Genomic DNA, 20,115 nt, shown 5'->3' with positions numbered 1-20,115 from the left:
TCCTGACTAAATTATCTGCCAAAGTGCATAATAGTCAGTCAAGTGGGGGAATACGAAATCTATATGAACACTAGTGAGAGAGATTACTTCGTCAGTTACCACCACATTTTCCAAGGCAGGTGCCTAATCTGACACTGCAAGACTTACTAAACCTTTATTTCAGAGGTGAAAGTAAGTCGGTACGGTCCGGTGTACTGGCAAGAGCAGTAATTTAAAGGCAGTACACCGGACAGTAATTTAAAGGCCTCAGTGCTCTGGCCGCTGCAGGGAGCCTCAGGTCCTTTAAATCCTTGCCAGAGCTCCAGCAGTTGAGCTCCCGCGGTGATTTAAAAGGCCCGGAGCTCCACAGCGGCCTGAGCCCCGGGCCCTTTAACTCGCCCCTGAGCCCCAGGGCTCCCAGCTGCCTCTGCAGCTGGGAGCTATGGGGTGATTTAAAGGCTCCACCTCTTCCGGTTGAGACCACGCCCCTGCTCAGGACTCCGGCCGTACCGGCAAGTCCTTTAAGTTACTTTCACCCAGGGGTGGCTCCAGGCCCCAGCACGCCAAGCGCGTGCTTGGGGCGGAAAGCCGCGGGGGCTGCTCTGCCGGCGCCGCGAGGGCGGCAGGCAGGCTGCCTTCGGCAGCTTGCCTGCAGAAGGTCAGCTTGTCTGTGGCTTCGGTGGACCTCCCGCAGGCGTGCCTGCAGAGGGTCCGCTGGTCCCGTGGCTTCAGAGGACCAGCAGACCTTCCACAGGCAAACCGCCGGAGGCAGCCTGCCTGCCGTGCTTGGGGCGGCAAAATCCCTAGAGCCGCCCCTGCTCTCACCCCTGCTTTATTTATGCATGAAAATACCTATTTCATCAGTGCAAATGCTTCACTACATACACAGGGCGAGGGCTCTAGAACTGCACCCACCTCCTTTTGGATTTCCGGTGACCCACTATTCTACATGCGCCCATGGTAACTGTATGTGTGTCTATCTTTAGCTGTGCACAATTTAGGATTGAGCGCAAAGGGTACATGTAGACCTTCACAAAGCTGACTTTAGGATCAATCTTAAAAGTATGAACAACACTACCGCTAGCTATATGCCCTCCAAACTACTGAACGTTGATAATCACGTGTCTATCAGGTAATGGTATTTTAGTAACGTTGCTATTGGCACCCTTCTTTGAAGGGAAGAGAAGTGGGGTTTAGATCTCTATTATTGCTAGTTACTCCCTATCGCTGTAGTATGGAACCAGGACACTGATACAAGAGCAGTCTAGGAATTCAGATGAGTGCAAAGAGTAAAGCGAATTGAAACTTGGAATTTCTGATCCGGTAGAAATTCCGACATTTCCAAAAGTTCTCAACTGAATGAAACCAAATTTTCAAAATTGCCTGCAAAACTAAAAGTGCAAAAAAATTGTCTTGGGTCAATCGAAAGAGTCCATTCTGATAAAATTGAAACGTTTTGCTCAGATTTCAACATTACTTTAAATTTAAAATAACAAAATTTCAAAAGTTGTTTTTTGAAAGGAGTGTTTCCATTTCAAAAGGCCAAAATGGTCTTTGTCAACTTCTTTCTAAACAAAATTTCATTGAAATCAACAGTCCCATAGAAAGTTTTGATTTAGATGAAATGGCATTTTCCCATAGACCAGCTCTAGCTAAGCGCATGCAGGGGACAGCTGAACTGTTTATCCATGGTAGGTATTTTCCTTGTAAGAGAAGTGAAAGCACTCTAGCTGAGTCAGAAAAAAATTCCCCTCTGTATAATGTGAATTGGAGAAGGGAGGTGGTTTTGGGCAACTCAGCACAATGATTACAGAGTTGGCACATCAGTGCATTAAACGCTAATATGAGAGACCTTAGCAGCTTTATCCCCATTCTGTAAATTGCCCCTTTCTGTGTCCATGAGCTTTCATGGAGAAAATGCCTATCAAGAAGAGTCTATGAATCTGTATTTTAGTTCTAGTTGCAGGAACACAATTACCTGCCAATACACAGTTCTGTTTTAGCAGGGCTGAATCTCGGAGAAAACAAAGCTATGGATGCTGATTTAGTAAGATACAGCAAGATGTTGGACTAGAGTAAAAGGTTTGCCACAGCCTAGTTATTTGGCATCTATGCCACAGAACTGCTACTGGTGGTGCCTATAAGTTTATAGTGGGAAATCCAGAGTGTGGTTTCAATCCAGCCAAAATTAAACCCAGCTGCCAAAGGATCTAAGGAGTGAGGGTTTTTTATTGGAGGAGGCAGGGGTTTTGCACATCACACAAAAGAGTCCCCAGAAATTAAGGGGGGGTTAAGAGATGGATGAACGCAACATTTTTTTTTCAAAAACAAAAAACCAAAACAAAATAAACCCTGCTGGACCGACCTCCAATTCAGATTTGCTTTAAGGAGGAGGGAACCTAAAGGGTGACAAAGCTGAATGGAAAATGAACCAAAATTGGAACTAATCAATTAAACTCTCACTTTTTATTGTATATATAGAACATCGTTTCCACCCACATTAACCTTAGTTTTGCTTTTAAACCAAGAGAAGAAAGGTGATGCAGGCACTTTTGCAGAGGAAGTAACTTTTGCAGTGAACCATTTCAGCTCTGAGCTTTATTTTTTTTCATTAAATTCCATTCTCGTTTGGGGATATTAGGTAAGTGTCACCTTCTCTGACGGTTGAGCAAAAATGTTCTTCTGCAAACCTCAAGCAAAAAAAAGAAATAACTCCCCCCACAATTATGCACCTTTTTGGTTTTACTCCCTTTATCTGATCCTTTTAAGTATTGTGACAAAGTTCCTCCTCTACCTTGGTGGGTCCTGAGCTTATTGGTGGATTTGCTCACCTCACAGATTCACCTCGTGGGTCAGGGAAACAGCCCAGAGACCTTCCCCTCTGGTAGAAGCCACAGTCCAGGTCAATTCCTCCTGTGTTTGATCAGGACTTGGGAGGTTTGGGGGGAACCCAGGCCCGTCCTGTACTCTGGGTTCCAGCCCAGGGCCCTGTGGACTGCAGCTGTCTATAGGGCCTCCTGGTACAGTTGTGCGACAGCTACAACTCCCTGGGCTACTTCCCCATGGCCTCCTCCCAACACCTTCTTTGTCCTCACCACCAGACCTTCCTTCTGATGTCTGATAACACTTGTACTTCTCAGTCCTCCAGCAGTTTGCCTACTCACTCTCAGCTTCTTGCGCGCCTCTTGCTCCCAGTTCCTCACACGCACTTCCTCTTCTCTGGCTCCTTTGGCCTGACTGGAGTAAGCCCTTTTATAGCATCAGAGGAGCCTTAATTAGAGTCAGGTGCTTAACAGCCTCACCTGACTCTTAGCAGGTTAATTGGAGTCAGGTATTCTCATTAGCCTGGAGCAGCCCCTGCTCTGGTCACTCAGGGAACAGAAAACTGCTTATCCAGTGGCCAGTGTATCTCCCTTCTATTACTCTGCTGTTCCCAACTGGCCTGGGTCTATCACAGTATCCTTGCACCAGAGGGGAATATGGATGAAATCACAGAGTCCTATGAAAATGTATTACATGTGTTAAAGAGAAATTCTGTCTCCCTATGTGCTGACAACCCTAGAGCTTTGACAAGATAAAGTTACAGCTCTTCTTTTCACAGTAACACATGGCATGACCAGAGATGGCTGCATGTCAATGGTGGAAGAAATAAACCCTGTGTATTATTGCTAAAGTTTTGACATTCATCTAGATGAAAGTCACCTACACCCAGATAAAGCTTAAGGATGGGATTTGTAGAGTGACCTAGGAAATTTGGACACCCAGCTAATTTCTAATGGGAACTAGCTGTCCAAATTACTTTAGCAGCTTTGAAAAATCTAACCTTAAACGTAACCGCTTAGTAAAGATCCCAAGGCACAATAAAAATGTTTCATAGTTCTATTTAAGATTAATAATTACAAAGAAACAACTGAGGCTTGACAGGAATTGCTGGGTAGGAGAAGAATTTACATTCTGCCCACTCATAGTGCTTACAATTTCAGTTCAACAAGTTATCCTTTACTTTCCTTCCAAAACACTTGGTTATGTTATGTTATGTTGCTAGCACAGAGTGTCTGCCATGCTGTCACCACCACAAGTGGCTGCATTTGCCTGTAGATATAATCTGCAATGCACTTAAGACCAAAGTAAAGATACACAACGCATTACTGCCCCAGTCCAAACACTTTTCTGAGATCAGATCTGTAGATTTCCGTGCTTCAATATAAACTAAAAGAGAAACTTGCATAAATTCACAGTAATCAGTTGTGGTGAAAGATTGATTTCTCCAAGGCATTTTAACCTTCCAACCACCTTAAGTCATTCACCTGGGTAACGGAACCCAGAGAGAAAGAGCCAAGCAGAGCCATTTCCCATTTTCTCCCTTTATCAATAAAAGCTTCTGTATATAAAGAATGGACCAGATCCTTACTTACTGTAAATCAACCTGGTCTTTGAGGCTCACTTTCGCCAGCTGGGGAGCTGCTCAAATGCAGGTCTAAAATACAAGAACAGGATTACTCTGATTCCTATGTGCTGAGAATTTTGTCCGTTTCACATATAAAGGTGCCTCTTACCAATAGGGAAACTACCGTAGCTATTATACAGCTGTATAACAAAACAAATTCTAATCATCGCAGGTTGTTCTTGCTCTCTTTTAACAAACTGCTGAACACCTGACACATTCAGTAATGTGTCGCCATCAAATTAGGCCTGAAATAAAGACTGGGAGTGGCTGGGTCACTACAAAAAGTAAATTTTCCCCTCAGCTGATACTCACACCTTCTTGTCAACTGTTGGAAATGGGCGATGGCCACCTTGATTGCATTGGCCTCGTTAGCACTACAAAAGTAAATTCCCTCCTTTGATATTCACCCCTTCTTGTCAACTGTTGAGAATAGGCCACTTCCACCTTAAGTGACTTGGCCTCGTTAGCACTGACCCCCCCACTTGGTAAGGCAACTCCCATCTTTTTATGTGCTGTAATATTTATACCTGCCTACTGTATTTTCCACATCATGCATCTGATGAAGTGGATTCTAGCCCATGAAAGCTTATACCCAAATAAATGTGTTAGTCTCTAAAGTGCCGTAAGGACAACTAGTTGTTTTCCCAGTAATGTCAGGAATTCAGTCTGGTTGCGGTCTCAGGCTAGATGTCCACTGCAGCTGGGGGGGTGTAATTTCCCAGTTTGGGCAGACTTACAAGCACTAACTCAGCTCATGCTGATGCACTAAATATAGCAGTGCGGTGGCAGGGGCACGGGTGGCAGAAAGGGTGAGCCGCCTGAGCGCAGTCCCAGCTGAGATCCTGGTACGCACTCAGGCAGCCAGCCCCAGCTGCAGTTTGTGCTGCCATGGACGCACTGTTAGTTTTAGTGCACTAGCTCGAGCAGATGATATATGTCTGCGCAGGGCTGGCACAGGGTTTTCTGAGAGGGACTGAGGGATCCACCGCCTAATTGCCGCTGAAGAGCCTGATGTGCCGCCCTCTTCCCCAAGGCCGCCCCAAGCACCTGCTTGCTGAGCTGGTGCCTGGAGCCGGCCCTGCGTCTGCGTGAGCTGGGAATTACAACTCCCAGCAGCTGGGTAGATGTACCCTAACAGGATGCCTACACTGTAACTAAAAACTCATGGCTGGCCTGTGCAGGCCAACTCAGGCTCGGGTTATGGGGCGGTTTCACCGAGGTGCAGACAGTTGGGCTCGGGGTGCAGCCTGGGCTCTAGGACACCGAGACACAGTGCTACGTTGATGGAAGAATTGCCACCTCCCAGGTGGGTTGACCTACACTGATGGGAGAGCCCCTCTTGTTGGCATAGGTAGAGTCTACACTGAAGCACAGCAGAGGACCAGCTGTAGCATTTTAAGTGTAGACAAGCGCCTACGTTTCCTGAGGATACTGTGATACAGTAGTTTTTATTTTTCAAAGCCAAGCCCTTGACTCGTCTGTCCCAAACGGGATATGGCTACATTTTTAGCCATTTGAGTGAGAAATCTGGGAACTAAAGAGCTGACATACATGCTAATGAGCTTTTTCAGGGCTATTTCTCTCTCTAGAAGGAGATATAAACAGGGTCATTTTTCTTACACTAGGAAAATTCTAGTGGAACAACTTACTCCTCTTCTTGGGTAAAAAAAGGTTTATGTATAAATTCCCCCTCAGTTTGAAAAACAACCACTCCAAATTCTGGTTTTATGACATTTAAACAATGAGCTGGTGCTCAAAATGTATCACTGAAAGATGGCTGCTAGGCTTTGTTCTATACTCACTTGGTGAACCTGATTTAGGAGGAATAATTTAATCCAAATGTTAGCCAGGAATAAACACAATGATTCACACTGCAGAGAAAGCCAACAGTTTCCTGGACCATAAGTTCATTGGGTATATCTGCACCTTAAAACAAGGAATTCTAATAGAGATAATTACACTTTTAACAAGAATCTACACGTTATATATGTTCACCATATTACACACACTTATCAAATGGATCACTTATTGGCATGCTGAACATCAAATAATTTCGTCAATTCTCCTCTTTCCAAATTTCTAATGTTTAAAATTACACAAGCTGCTTAAAAAAAAAAAATGACCAAGACTTTTCTAAGTGACTAGAGATTTTAAATGCCTCTGTTTTAGATCCCAGCTTTAGATACTTTATAATGGGTCTGATTTTTTTCAAAGAGCAGATGCTTAGGACTTTCTGAAAATTGAGCCCCACTACATTAAATTAAACTAAACATCAGGCCCCCAAAATCATCAGTTGCTTTGGAAAATATTGGTCACTGTGTTGGAAGCAGGGATCATTCCCTGATGAATCATTATTAATTCATCCATTGATTGTTTAATTAGTTCAGTGCTTGGAAGAATACCCTAAAATCACCAGAATTTCCATGCAACTAGTATACTAGACTTAGCAGATAGGAAGCATGTTCTTTAGGTTTTAGCTGAAAGACCACAGCATCAGCTGCACGCAGAGGTGAAAGTAAGCCTGCAGCGGCCAGAGCCCAGGGCCCTTTAAAATCGCCTCCCGAGCCCTGCTGCCAGAGCCCTGGGGTAGCAGCGGTAAGGCTCCGGTGGTGATTTAAAGGGGCCGGGGCTCCAGATGCTGTGGAGAGCCCTGGCCCTTTAAATCAATGCCAGACCCCTGACACTGCTACTCCGTGGCTGCAGGAAGCCCCGGGCCCTTTAAAGCACCACTAGAGCCCCAGGGTAGTGGTGGCAGGGCTCCGTCAGTGATTTAAAGGGCCTGGGGCTCCGCTGCAGTAGCGGCAGCCAGAGCCCCAGGCCCTTTAAATTGCCCCGGGCTCCCAGCCGCCTCTGCAGCTGGGAGCTCTGGGGGTGATTTAAAGGCCCCCCGGGGCTCCTAGCCACAGCTGGAGCCTCAGGGCCTTTAAATCTTGATTTAAAGGCCCCACCTCTTCCGGTTGAGGCCCCACCTCTTCCAGTTGAAGCCACACCCCTGCCCAGGACTCCGGCGTACCGGTAAGTCCTTTAACGTACTTTCACCCCCGGCTGCACCGTACTACATCAAGAGGGCTGATACGACCCTGTCAAAAATAAATATTTAAACCCTGGCATTCTCATACCATTCACTTGGCCAGGTCTACACTACCATGTATGTCAGCAAAACTTATGTCACTCAGGTGTTAAAAACACACTCTTCTGAGTGACATGAGTTTTGCCGGCATAAGCACTTGTGTGCACAGCACTAAGTCAGCGGGAGAGCTTCTCCTGCTGACACCGTTACCGCCGTTCATTTATTATGTCAACAGAAAGAGCTCTCTCCCATTGGCATAGAGCAGCTACATGAGCGAGCTTACAGCAGCACAGCTGCATCACTACAGCTGTACTGCTGTAAATTCGTTAGTGTAGACATGGCCTAAGATACCTACTGTATGAAGAAATGTTTGGTAGATACCCTTAATCACTCCTGTAGGTTCTGACTTGTACGGCCCATTGTTCTTGTTATGCAGTTCCCCTGGTCCACTGTGGTTGCTAAATGATATGATCTAATTTTAATAGAGCTCCTGAATGGCTTCATGCTTTCTACTGTTAAAGTAATTAAAAAAACACCACCATCCCGTTCTGTATTGGGTCGCTGATAATGGAGGCAATTGGGTAGTTGACAGCGCTTTCCAGCTGGGTGTCCCAATGAAGGAGGGTTCTGCTGTTGAAGGAACATGAGCCTCCTAGATCAAGGCCAGGGCTATACTACAGATCTATCGATGTCGCTATAGCGCTGTACTTGGAGAAGCCACAAGACCGCCATTAGAGGGTTGGTTGTTTTTTTTGTTTTTTTTTTAATAAATTGGTCAGTGAATGAGGGAAATTTTAAATACATTATAAAACACTTTTTGTTGTTGGTGTAGGGCTTTTTTAAATGAAATCATCACTCCATCATTGCCAGAGTCTTTGAAATTCCTCTTCTCTGCTACCCTCTACTCAAAGCAGCCTCCTCCACAGCTGGCTGGGCATAGTCTGGTAACCAACTACCCTTCTCCAAGCTGAAGACTGGCTGGATGGTGGGCACCCAAAGCCATTATCACCATAAGGAGTTATACAGTACAAGTGAAATGGTTGTTGCTAAACACGTAAGCCGTGCTATGATCCCTTCACACTATAGCAACTCTGTAAATAAAGGAAAAGGGTGCCCTTTATCTGTCTCATTTCAGAGTTTACCCCTCGTTTAAACAGGCAGGGAGAATGATGGCAGTGAACTTCAACTCATCCTCTCCCCTTGAATAGTGGCTTCTGAAAATTACTCTGTTTCATTTATTCATTATTCCCTCCAATGCCCATAATGTCCCTCACCATGGTCACATGATATTCAGTCATGGATGTCCAGGAAGATAATTATTAACTTTCATTCAGCAATATTGTTTCAAAGAAAGCATATCACAAGCTAGATAACAGTAAGGGTTCGCTACATTGGTGCAAGTGATGCAGTCATGCCTGGGCCCACAAAGTACTGAGTCCCAACCCGATGGAGCAGCACTCCAAGACTTCACCTGAAGCAGAGAGTCACAACATCACTCACTCAAATTGGCTCCACCGCCCCTCAGTCCAATGGAAAGCTGGTAGAGCCAAACTCAGTAGAATTGCATCTGGGCTTATAAGGCTGGAAGTGGCATTGAGGTTTGGCCCAGCTGCCCATCTGTCATGGGGAGGGGGCTGCCAGGACAAGTTTGAGTGAGTGGTGATGACTCTCCATACATTAGGTCACAGCATCCTGGTCTTGGGTTTCTGTGATACAGACCAAGTTTTCAAGAGCAAGCGGTATATTTATGACACTTGTTTGCATGTGGTGCCCAGCTACATGATTGGTGAAAGCAAATGCTGTTTGTGCTCACATTACAAGTTCCATGGATAAAATTGGGGGTTCAGCTATGAAGATTCCCTATTGCATTACTCTCCTTTTACAGCTATGTAAATCCATTTGTTTAGTTTCAGTAGAGTTACACTAACTTGAAACTGGAGTAACATAATGGTGACTCAAGCCTTGGGCTTTTTGACTAATTATGTGTACTTTTGAGGTGCCGTGCTACTTAAAGTTTGGTATAGAAAAAGCTAAATTACTCATCGTAGGTTGATATGATGTATATTTATTACGAATATGTGAAGTCTCAACTGCTGTTGCTTGGATTTTCAATTATACCAGTCAATTTTATCTAATGTTGGTCAGGTTTTGAATATGGGTGCTTTATCTTATGGTGACATCACATACAAGATAGATTTTTGGAGACTTGTGTCAAAATTACCAACTTAACACTACCTCGCTGCCAGTGAGCACTGTATTTCTTTGTATTGTCAGAAATGCATGCACTGTTTAAAAAAAACCTTGAAACAACTGACTGGAGCTGCTAAGTTCAAGAAACAAAAAACTAGGGAGCAAATATCAAGTTTTTAAAAAACATCGATTTGTGGCAAAGTGTCACTATAGCAGATGTATATAGCACGACAGCATCAACTACCAATAACAAAATCACGGAAAATTCTGACAGCAAAGGTTGAAAGTGTTTTTATTCCCAATAGCACAAGACATTTGAACTTGACAGTGTTCAAGGAGCAGACTTAGTTCAGAATCAAAATATTAATACCCTGCAGCAACCAAGGATCTCTTTATTCCATGGAAGTTCAAACTGAGTTGTTTAGAGAAAAATCCCACTGGCAAGTAAAAATGTAGTGCTGAAACTAAGTTTGGAACAGAAATGTTTTTGCTGTAAAACATGGCCCTTGTCAACTTGAGGGACCACTCGCAGAAGACTAAGACAAATCGATGCTTTTCAACATCTTATGAAACGGTGCTGAAGACAGAAATCAAAAAAACACAAACAAACCTGGTTATGCTATTCTCCTGTGCCGGTCAAACATTACTGCCAGCACTGTTGGTTTTTTGGAGATTGGGAAAATAATTCTGATTGCTGGGCATGGCTAGGTGGAATGAAAGACTGATAGCATTTATCTTGAAATAGTGATACACATCTGGATTGCCATTTTCAAGTTTGCTGAGTATCTGATCTGTGGTGTTTGCATAGTAACATTGATGAAGATCTTGAATCAAAAATAAGGAAAGGGAGGTTGCTTCACCAAACAAACAGTAGCAGCTTTTTGTCTACTGCTGAACTATTGGCCAAATATGCTCCTATTCCTGAAGAACTCATAAGGAAGCCAAACAGCCCAACAACAAACCTCAGCCCAGAAATGCATAACAAGATCATATAGTTGCTATCAGACCAGGTTACAGAAATTAAGGACATCAAGAATGCTCCATTTTAATCAGCAATAGTGACTACATTCCAGGACTTATTCAAAGTCAGACAAATAAGAAAGTTTTTGGTCTGTTGCCATAGAAAGACCATATTTATTTTTGGCATGATTCTTTAACAAGAGCTTTCCAGGATTTAATGAAGTGAGTGAACAATCAGGTCCTAATCCTGAGACTGTCATTGAGAGCATAGAAGACAATGGTTTAGGACTATTGAAATGACAGGGTCGGGGAGCTGAACAGTGCTGTGAATACAAGTGGAATCTCTTCTGGTGTACAAGCAAGAATGACTGAGAAAATCTAATGCAAGATATTGGCATATTGCTGCATACAATTTGCATCTAGAGGTAAACAATTCAGTACCAACGATCACAGAATCTCAAAACTTTTATGATTTAGTTGAGAAATTCTATAATTTTTTTGGCCACCACATTAACTGATTGTCCTATGTTGGGTTTGCTTACAAAAGAAGAAGAAAGCAGAGACTAAGTGTTTTCGGAGCTATATGCCGGCCTTGGGTTGCCTTGAGATAGCCACACAGAGCTATATTTAAAGTCTTGGCTCAAAGTATTCTGAAGACCAGTAAGCCCAAACAGTGAGACAAAGCTTCATCTTTATGGAAACATTTAGAAAGCTTCAGTGTAGTTCCCGTGATTGTTTTTCAGACTAAAATTCTGGAAGAAATAAATGTAGTGTCCAAAAGGTTGCAGCTGGAGAAACAAGAACTAGGTAAAGTTGCCAAAGTACTAGAAAATACATAGACTTCACTGAAAGATCTTAGAAATAATTTTTCTGATATCAGACAGACAATCAGTGGTCAAAGTTACTCAGACATGGGGAACGTGAGGCAAGTTCAAATCTAAGCGAGCACCAAAAGCTAAGCATCATTTTAAAGCATGCCACGATATACAGCATCCACAGACTATGCCTGGTGTTTAACTCATCCAAAAGGCCCATTCATGGTAAGATGTAGTGCAGTACATAAATTTACTGCACACGGATTGGGCTGACCCTGGTAGGAAATTAATAGCACACTTCCATCCCAGGATCTCCATATGCTCTAACCCCTTATCTCACAGGAATGTTGTGAAGCTATCACTCCCCATTGCACATACAGGGAAGCTGAGGTACAGATTAAGTGATCTCCTGATTCCCAGTCCAGTCACTGGGCCATAAAATCATCAGCCTGTAGCTTGGTCTTGTGATGCCAGGGAGCTTAAGTATCCCAAAATGGATACTTCCAAAACTATATCTTGTACACCAGTTCCTGCTATAACTATACTAGCATGACCATGCTAAGCTTGAACCTGGAAGGACAGGGTGATAACTTTTCATGTGAAATGGTGTTTAGGACTGTCCGAAGTGTCCAGGGTTCGATGAATTAGAAAACTCTCTACAGCTGAACAAGGTTTTAGACCACAACAGGAATTTGCTAAAAACCAGTGTCAGTATCTTATAGATACGACAGCTATAGTGTAGTAACTTACACTTTTGAACCATGCCATATAATCCTACCATTTTGATGTAGGAAAGTTGGCTCCTAGTCAGTGTTGCCATGTCTCACAAGAGGAGGGTGGTTTGGGGGGGCGCGGGGGAGAAGAAAAGGGAAGCGGCCCTGCCCTTCTAAACAAGCCAACTCATTTCAGAGGGAAGGGAGTGGGGGTGTTTATACAAATTCCATTTTTTTTTTTAGTAGTTCTAGTTCTGCTGCATACATTAACTTGCATGTTAAAATATTACAATAAATGTGTGCACTTACATTATTAATTAAGGTCATCTTCACTCTCTCCATCCTCCATGGTCTGTTACCTTAATGTGGCACATTCCCATGTAGAACCATATCCCAGTGTGGGACAAAAAATTGGAACAAGATGGGCCAAGTGGCCAGGCCAAAAAGTTCAATTAAGAAAACACACCCAAATTCATGAACAGAATTGGGGATAGGAGGATTCTAAAATTCTAATGACATGTGTATACACAGGTCATTAGACCAGTCCATCACTAAAACCACTCCTACAATCATTCATAAACTATAAGTTTGTGTTGAAGTCACCGCTGACAAAAAAGGCCTCAGACCCCACGACTCAAAATTAAAAACTTCTTAAAAAAACCAAACCCAATTCTGCTTATAAATCCCAATTAACTGACCCTGCCACCTTGTGGAAACTGCATAAAACTGCACTAAGTCAAACAGCCAATGGGAACTAGCAAAAACTCCAAAAAACACACAGCAACAACTGTTCACCCTCACCAATAGGCCTTATCCATCACAGTAAGGATTAAGGAAGTGAATCACAGTGGCTGCACTTCTATTTCTGGTTTTGAGAGAAACAACCAGTTGCTTGTAGTCCCTCAGTCCTAGCAGGGTCAGTCCAACTGCGGTTCCAGTTTCACTTCTGTTTACCAGTTGATATTTTAAGAATGTTTTGAAATGAACAACTTCAGTTTTCTCATCTGAAATGTCCCTTATATAGGCTGTGATCTATTTGGTCAAGAATGTACATGAGCTCTGTGTAGTGCAACTAATATGATATTCAGAAGATAGATGAATTCAGGGAGGTCTATCATGATTTTACAGACTAACGTGCAAAGGGATTTCTCCCAGTCCACCTCTCTCTCACAATTGGGATAGCTTTCAGCAGGCAGATGACAGGTGAGTTGTGTGTGGTAGTGCTACCTGCCTCTGATTTGCCTGAGCCCTCTCTGATCACACCAATGCAAATTGCATTACTTATCAAATTTTGTCTCCATAGTCTCAGGCTACATATGTTGACCAGTATTACCTCATTGTTACCTGGTGCCACCCGATTTGTTTGTTGCAACTATCTTTATTGTGTCCTGTACTTAAATTCCCAGGTCAGTGACCATATTTATGCTAGGTCAACAGCTGCTGAAGTGTATAAACTGTCTGAGGTCTCCAACCATTTCAGCGCCTGCAGAGCCTGGCCACATTTATGCAGTACCTAGCACAATAGGGTGTTGGCTCCTGAGCAGGGCTCAGAGGTGCTGTCACAATAAACAAAAGGCTGTCAAGTGATTAACAAAATTGTGATCAATCATGCTGTTAAATAGGGTACCATTTCTTTAATTTTTGGATGTTTTCTACATTTTCAAATACATCTCTACTTCAATAGAATGCTGTCCTTGGGAGCCAAAAAAAACTTACATTATAGGTGAAACCCTGCTAAATTGAACTTGCTTTGATCCACCGGAGTGTGCAGCACTGCTTTACTGCGTTATATCCAAATTCGTGTTATATCGGGTGGCGTTATATCGAGGTAGTTGAAATCAATATACACCGCTACAACAGTTTACAGTGCTCACTTTATATTTAATTTTGACGACAAATATTTGCACTGTAAAAGTAGTATTTCAGTTCACATAATACAAGTACTCTAGTACCATCATGGAAGTTGAATTTACAAATTTAGAATTCTTTACAAAAAAGTTACTGCACTCAAAAACAAAACAGTGTAAAACTTTAGAGCCTACGAGTCCACTCAGTCCTACTACTTGTTCAGCCAATCACTCAAACAAGTTTATCTCCCATAAATGTAAACAATGGTGCCTGCTTTTTGTTTACGTCACCTGAAAATGAGAACAGGCATTCACATGGCACTGTTGTAGCCAATATTAAGGTATTTATGTGCCAGATATGCTAAACACCCTTTACGCTTCAACCATCTTTCCAGAGGACATTCATCCGTGCTGATGACAGGTTCTGTTTGATAACTATCCAAAGCAGTGTGGTCTGATGCATGTTCATTTTCATAATCTGACTCAGATGCCATCAGCAGAAGGGTGATTTTCTTTTTTGGTTGTTTGGGTTCTGTAGTTTCTGCATTGGAATGTTGTTTTCAGAAGTCTTGAGAGTACATTCCACATCTTGTCCCTCTCAGATTTTGGAAGGCACTTCAACTTCTTAAGAATTGGGTCAAGTGCTGTAGCTATCTTTAGAAATCTCAGATTGTACAAAACACAAAAGGTACCCATCAGCTGTAAAAGTGTTCTTAAAATGAAAATGTGCTGGGTCATCGGAGACTCTTAGAACATGAAATATATGGCAGAATGTGGATAAAACAGAGCAGGAGACACTGAACTCCTCAGGAGAATTGTCTCATTTAACTAACTTTTTTTAAATTAGCATCTTCAGCAGGAAACATGTCTTCTGGAATGGTGGCTGAAGCATGAAGGGGCATACGAATGTTTGGCATATCTGGCACATAAATACCTTGCAATGCCAGCTACAGAAGTGCCACACTCACTTTTTGGTGACACTGTAAATAAGAAGCAGGCAGCAGTATCTCCCATCAATGTAAACAAACATGTTTGTCTTAGTGATTGGCTGAACAAGAAGTAGGACTGAGTGGACTTGTAGGCTCTGAAGTCTTGCATTGTTTTGTTTGAGTGCAGTTATGTAACAAAAAAAGTCTACATTTGTAAGTTGTGCTTTCACAACAAAGATTGCACTACAGTACTTGAATTGAAAAATACTCATCGTTTTTACAGTGCATATATTTGTAATAAAAATATAAAGTGAGCACTGTACACTTTATTCTGTGTGGTAATAGAAATCAAAATATTTACTCGTGGGAGAATTCTGTGCCAAAAAATTAAATTCTGCACATTTTGCAAACCACAACATAATCACTCCAGTTTCAATTATTTTAGTAATTTATTTCAAAATACCTGTCAACAAGAATATCAACAATACAGATGAGATCAAAAAAGTTTCCCCTGGGAGTAGACAATTAGAAACCCCTATGACAATCTGGTTCCAGTTGGAGGTGTTGAGGGAGGGGGGCTGTGTTGAGGCCCCCAGAGTCCAGGTACCCATAACCTGCTCCCCACAGAACCGAGCTGCAGGGCACCCCCTGGCCCATATACCAGCACCCCCAAAGCCCAGCAATGGGTTACCCCTGGCTCAGACACCCACACCCTCAAAGCCTTTATTCTGCCCCTCCCCCCACCCCCAACTTCTTTATTGTCCTGCCAGGGGGCATGGCCCTGCCCTTCCTCACCCTTTGCCAGAGCTGGGTCTCCCAGTCCCTCTCCCATCCCCAGGAGATGGAGGATCAAGCAGAGCATGCAGCCTCCAGCCCCACCAGGCTAGGTGCTCCCTCACTGTGAGCTGGGCTCTGCAGAGTCCAGTGGCCCCTAGTGGCAGCCAGCAATTCTGCGGGGGAAAACAGGGAATTCTGCAAAATTCTGCATTGTGTAGTGGTGCAAAATTCCCCTAGGAGTACTATATTTGAAAATTTAGAAAAAACATCCAAAAAACTATTTAATAAATTTCAATTGGTGTTCTATTATTGTTAGAAGTGTGATTAAAACAGCAATTAATTTGAGTTAACTGCATGAGTTAAATGCAATCGACAGCCCTAAAATATATGAAGTAAACGGTTATCTTTGGAATAACTATTAGAGAAGAATCCAGTGTTTAAATTATCAGTCCACCAATGCAAACTACCAAACAGCCTTTGTAACTAGACCCTTGACCTTCCATTGGGTTGTATTCTGCCAACACCCCACGATAATATCACTTTTTCCTGATGCTGTACAGCTGTAGAAAGATGGCAACTGTTTCCAGACAGACTTTTAGCTTACAGGGGAACATGGTATATAGCTGAAAGATCTGGCTTCTGATAGTCTAAGCAGTTTATCCAGATGCTAGCAGATGGTTAGATAACAGCTTGAAGAGACGAACTAAAACATACATCTGTTTATTAGGATAGTTGATGAGAAAGCGGTCAGCATGTTGCAGTTTTACAATTAAATGTTTAAAAAGCTTCACAAGAAGCATTACTGTAGGTAGCAGAAAAGCAATAGCACTGTGCCCTTATGAATTTACTTTCAGTCATCCCCTCCACAGATCCTCAGTAGTGTGGACTCGTAGTCTCCAGAGGTATCAGACTGTGCAGAGGAAAAAAAAATTAAAGTGACATTAGTGAGGATCACCTTATGCTTAGTTTGCCATTTCGAAAATGATTTTTCCACACTTCCCCCCATCTTTTTGGGCCAACACAACATGTTAAGATACAAGATACTTGTTCCTCCTACTGAAATTAATAACTGAACTCCCATTTTCTTGACTGGGAGAAGATTTAATCCCTCATTATTGCAGTAAAATACTGAACCAGTGTTGATAAACATTTTACAAAATTAAAAAACATACAGACTTGCTGCTAGTTTTACCTTTCCCCATTTATAACTTTAAATTGCTGAAGAGGCTGTTTGGTACCTGTTTTAGTTTCCTACTTAGCATTTCAGATTTACATTGAACTTCCTAGTAGAAAAAAGGCTCCCACTTAACGCACATCTTTGGTGAAAAAAGACAAGACCAGGGCCGCAGTAACTACCGTAATAGCCTGTGCTACATTTACAAACACCACCACTTTCTGATCGCTTTTTGGACCGATGGAGGTTCACTCTGAAATGCTTTACCAGGCTGTACTCCTCCATCAGGGGGGTTATAATTTGAAATCACTGGATTTGTGCTTTTAAATCCCTTAGGTGCTTAAATATAGATTTCAGGCTACTATTTGGAAATTTTGGCCCATGTGTATAAAAAGAGGACAGTAACTTTGTTATGTTTTGAAAGTCAACTGTGTATTAACAAACAATTTTGTTTTGAAGTGACAGACCTTATGCTAAAGTCTTCACTGGCCCCCTATACAACAAACACCCTTGCACATGCTTAACTCTGAGTGTGAGCAGTCCCACTGCCATCGACGGGACTATTTGTGACTGAAGAGACACAGTGAAGTGTTCACAGGATTAGGGCCTCAATTTTCACTAGTTGCCTGCCTCTAGCAGCTTTATAAAAAAAGTCATAAGAGCCTTCCAGCAGTATTAACGAAAACCAAACCCCACCCTTCTCTAATACAATTTATCATTTAATTCATTATAAATTTTAATCTACATTTGCAATAGCACACACTTTTACAAAGCCTCAACCTGGTTTAAATCAATGGGCAGGTTTTTAGTTCTAAAAATCAACCCATTTAAATTAATGATTTAATTGGCCCACCCAGTACTAAACCAGTACTCAAAGACAGGTGGAAAGTGGTTAAACAATTTTCACTCAACTACAAACAAAACTCCAACACCTTCAAACCCCAGTGCCTAAAGTTAGGTACCACAAATCTACATTTAGTCTCTTAAATGTGTGATCTCACTTTCCACTATCACCGGGAGCTGCATGGGTTGGTAATTCTGAAAGTCAGGCAATTCTCACTTTTGAGCCTAAATGCAGATTTAGAAGCTTGTCTGTAGATAGCAGGTCGGAAAATGTTGACCACAGGAAGTTGTATTAGTTGAACTAATTGCTGTAAAAGGCTGTGTGAGTATCAATTTCAGTTTAAGCCAGGTTTATTTTGGTTTAGTTCAAAACAGATACCTAATCATTTTAAGCCACTCAAGCCAAAAAAAGAAAGTGTTCAGAAGAGGGGTTTGCATGAATTCAACTAAATATGTTAGAATGACACTGTTAGTTAAGCCAGTCCAACTCTCTCATGAAGAGAAGAATCTAAGACTATGGAGGAGTATTCTGCAGTAGAGTGCAGGTAATACATACAATTTTTCAAAATGTTTACATGCTAGAGTACAGTAGCATTATTATATTACAATGACAAGATTCTTTGAAGGCTGGATTAATATTTAAATGGTATGAAAGACATGTTGTCCCCCTACAAGCTTGGCTACTCCTGGCACGTGTGTTCTACAGACATTAGCAATGCTGTTATTCTATACATTTTTATTTGTTTCTCAATATCTGAATTAAGTTATAAACAAGTTGATAGTTTGAAGGACTCTGGCCCATTCAGTGAGTTTATCACTGATCAGTACCAGCTGATTGGTCAAAAATGGAATCCCATGTAGGTTTACAGAACTCATGCTTTGCCTGAACTAAGAAAAAGCAGACAGGTTTAGCATACATTTGAGCTAAGACCAACTTAAATGCTACCATTTTTCCCAGTGCAGATGTGGGATAATGTAGACTTCAATTTCCACCAGATGAATCAAGCAACAAGGCCTTACCCTGCATCTACACTAGGAAAGGAAAGATCAGGCTTAGCTAGCTCTTTTCCTAATCAAGAAAGAGCCTCAGGCACCCACTGAGTTTGTATGGAACTCTAGGTTTTATCCTAAAGAAGAATAAATAAAACTCTAGATTACCACATGATTATGGTGCAGTTCAGAGCTACGTTATGGAACAGGGTTCATCACATCAGTTCCGATTCTAGCAACTCAACATTGTGCATCAATTTATGAAAGAGACTGGCAGAAAAGATCACTCAAGACTGTTATTTATTTATTTTAAAGTACACTTCTGATTAATCTCCCAACCTCAGAAATATTTGAGCAGATGAGAGAATGTTGGCAGCTACTTGCTGGACTTAAAGCATTGAGCGGAGAGAGGATATCGGAGTGACATTTCTGGGGGGAGGGGGGGGGGACCACTCCAGCTTCCATTAAAGTTGAATTAATAAGTCATTGGAAAGAGAAGGCAATTACAGCCAGTGTTATAGGAACAGAACTTTAAGAACTAAACCATTGTGTTCAACCTTATTTAAACAAAGTCACTTTAAGCACTTGGCATCACCTCGGACTGTCACAACTGTTAGCTGTTTCAAACAGCTAATATGGTCCCTGATCTGCTTCTGAGACTATGAAAGTTAGCTACCATACCACAAAACTAGTATTAGGGTGTAATGCTTCCTTGGTGCAGTTCAGCTGTGGGGAGAGTCACTGCAAGAGGCCGTACATCAGGAAACAGAGTCCTGAACCTGCCTTTTAGTAAATTTTCAATTCAACAGATTAAATGATTCTCTTCATGTTAATGTCTTCTTACTAAAGCTAGGCCTTTCCAAATGTTCTGGGTATCAGACAGCGTGATGCAGTTCTGCCATTATAATATATTATTGAGCATCTAGGAGCACCCAGTCCCCCTCCCCTGGCATCCTGCAGAGCAGTCACTGGTTACTTCATCTTCTCCATCTATAGCTCTTCACTTCATCCTCATGTGGAGTCAGCAAGCTAAGCTAATGCATCACTCAGTGTCTGACAGATCTTAGCTTGCCCACTGCAGGCTCAATATGACCAAAATGAAGTCCCCCCCCCCACCTGAAATCCCCCACTTTCCATCCCATTCCCTTGGGAATTACACCATCTTCCTCCTAATCACTTTGGACTCCACCTCCCCATATAACTGGATCAAGTCTTGCCTCTTCCTACACAATGTACCAAACATCTGGCACAATAGCCAACATTGTCTATTTCCTAATCATCTCCTGCTCTGACCTACTCAATGGCCATTTTACTTTGTTTTGTCCAGAACAGATGCTAAAAAGCTACACCACTCTCCTCTTCAAACTCCTCTACTCCCACC

The 20,115-nt window shown here is 42.4% G+C and overlaps 1 protein-coding gene across 2 annotated transcripts in view; it reads right to left on the bottom strand.

Moving 5' to 3' along the window:
* Nucleotides 1-16,431: 16,431 nt before the first annotated feature.
* Nucleotides 16,432-20,115, bottom strand: part of ANXA3 (annexin A3) — a 35,530-nt gene continuing 31,846 nt past the window's right edge. For both annotated transcript variants that reach the window (XM_039539706.1, XM_039539705.1), the window contains one exon: nt 16,432-16,637. In XM_039539706.1, the coding sequence (XP_039395640.1) occupies nt 16,578-16,637 (60 nt within the window). In that variant the 3' untranslated portion in view covers nt 16,432-16,577. The remainder of the gene's footprint in view (nt 16,638-20,115) is intronic.

Source organism: Mauremys reevesii, linkage group 5 (assembly GCF_016161935.1).
Source record: "Mauremys reevesii isolate NIE-2019 linkage group 5, ASM1616193v1, whole genome shotgun sequence".
Lineage (NCBI taxonomy): Eukaryota > Metazoa > Chordata > Testudines > Geoemydidae > Mauremys > Mauremys reevesii.
This window is presented reverse-complemented; position numbering and strand designations above follow the sequence as displayed.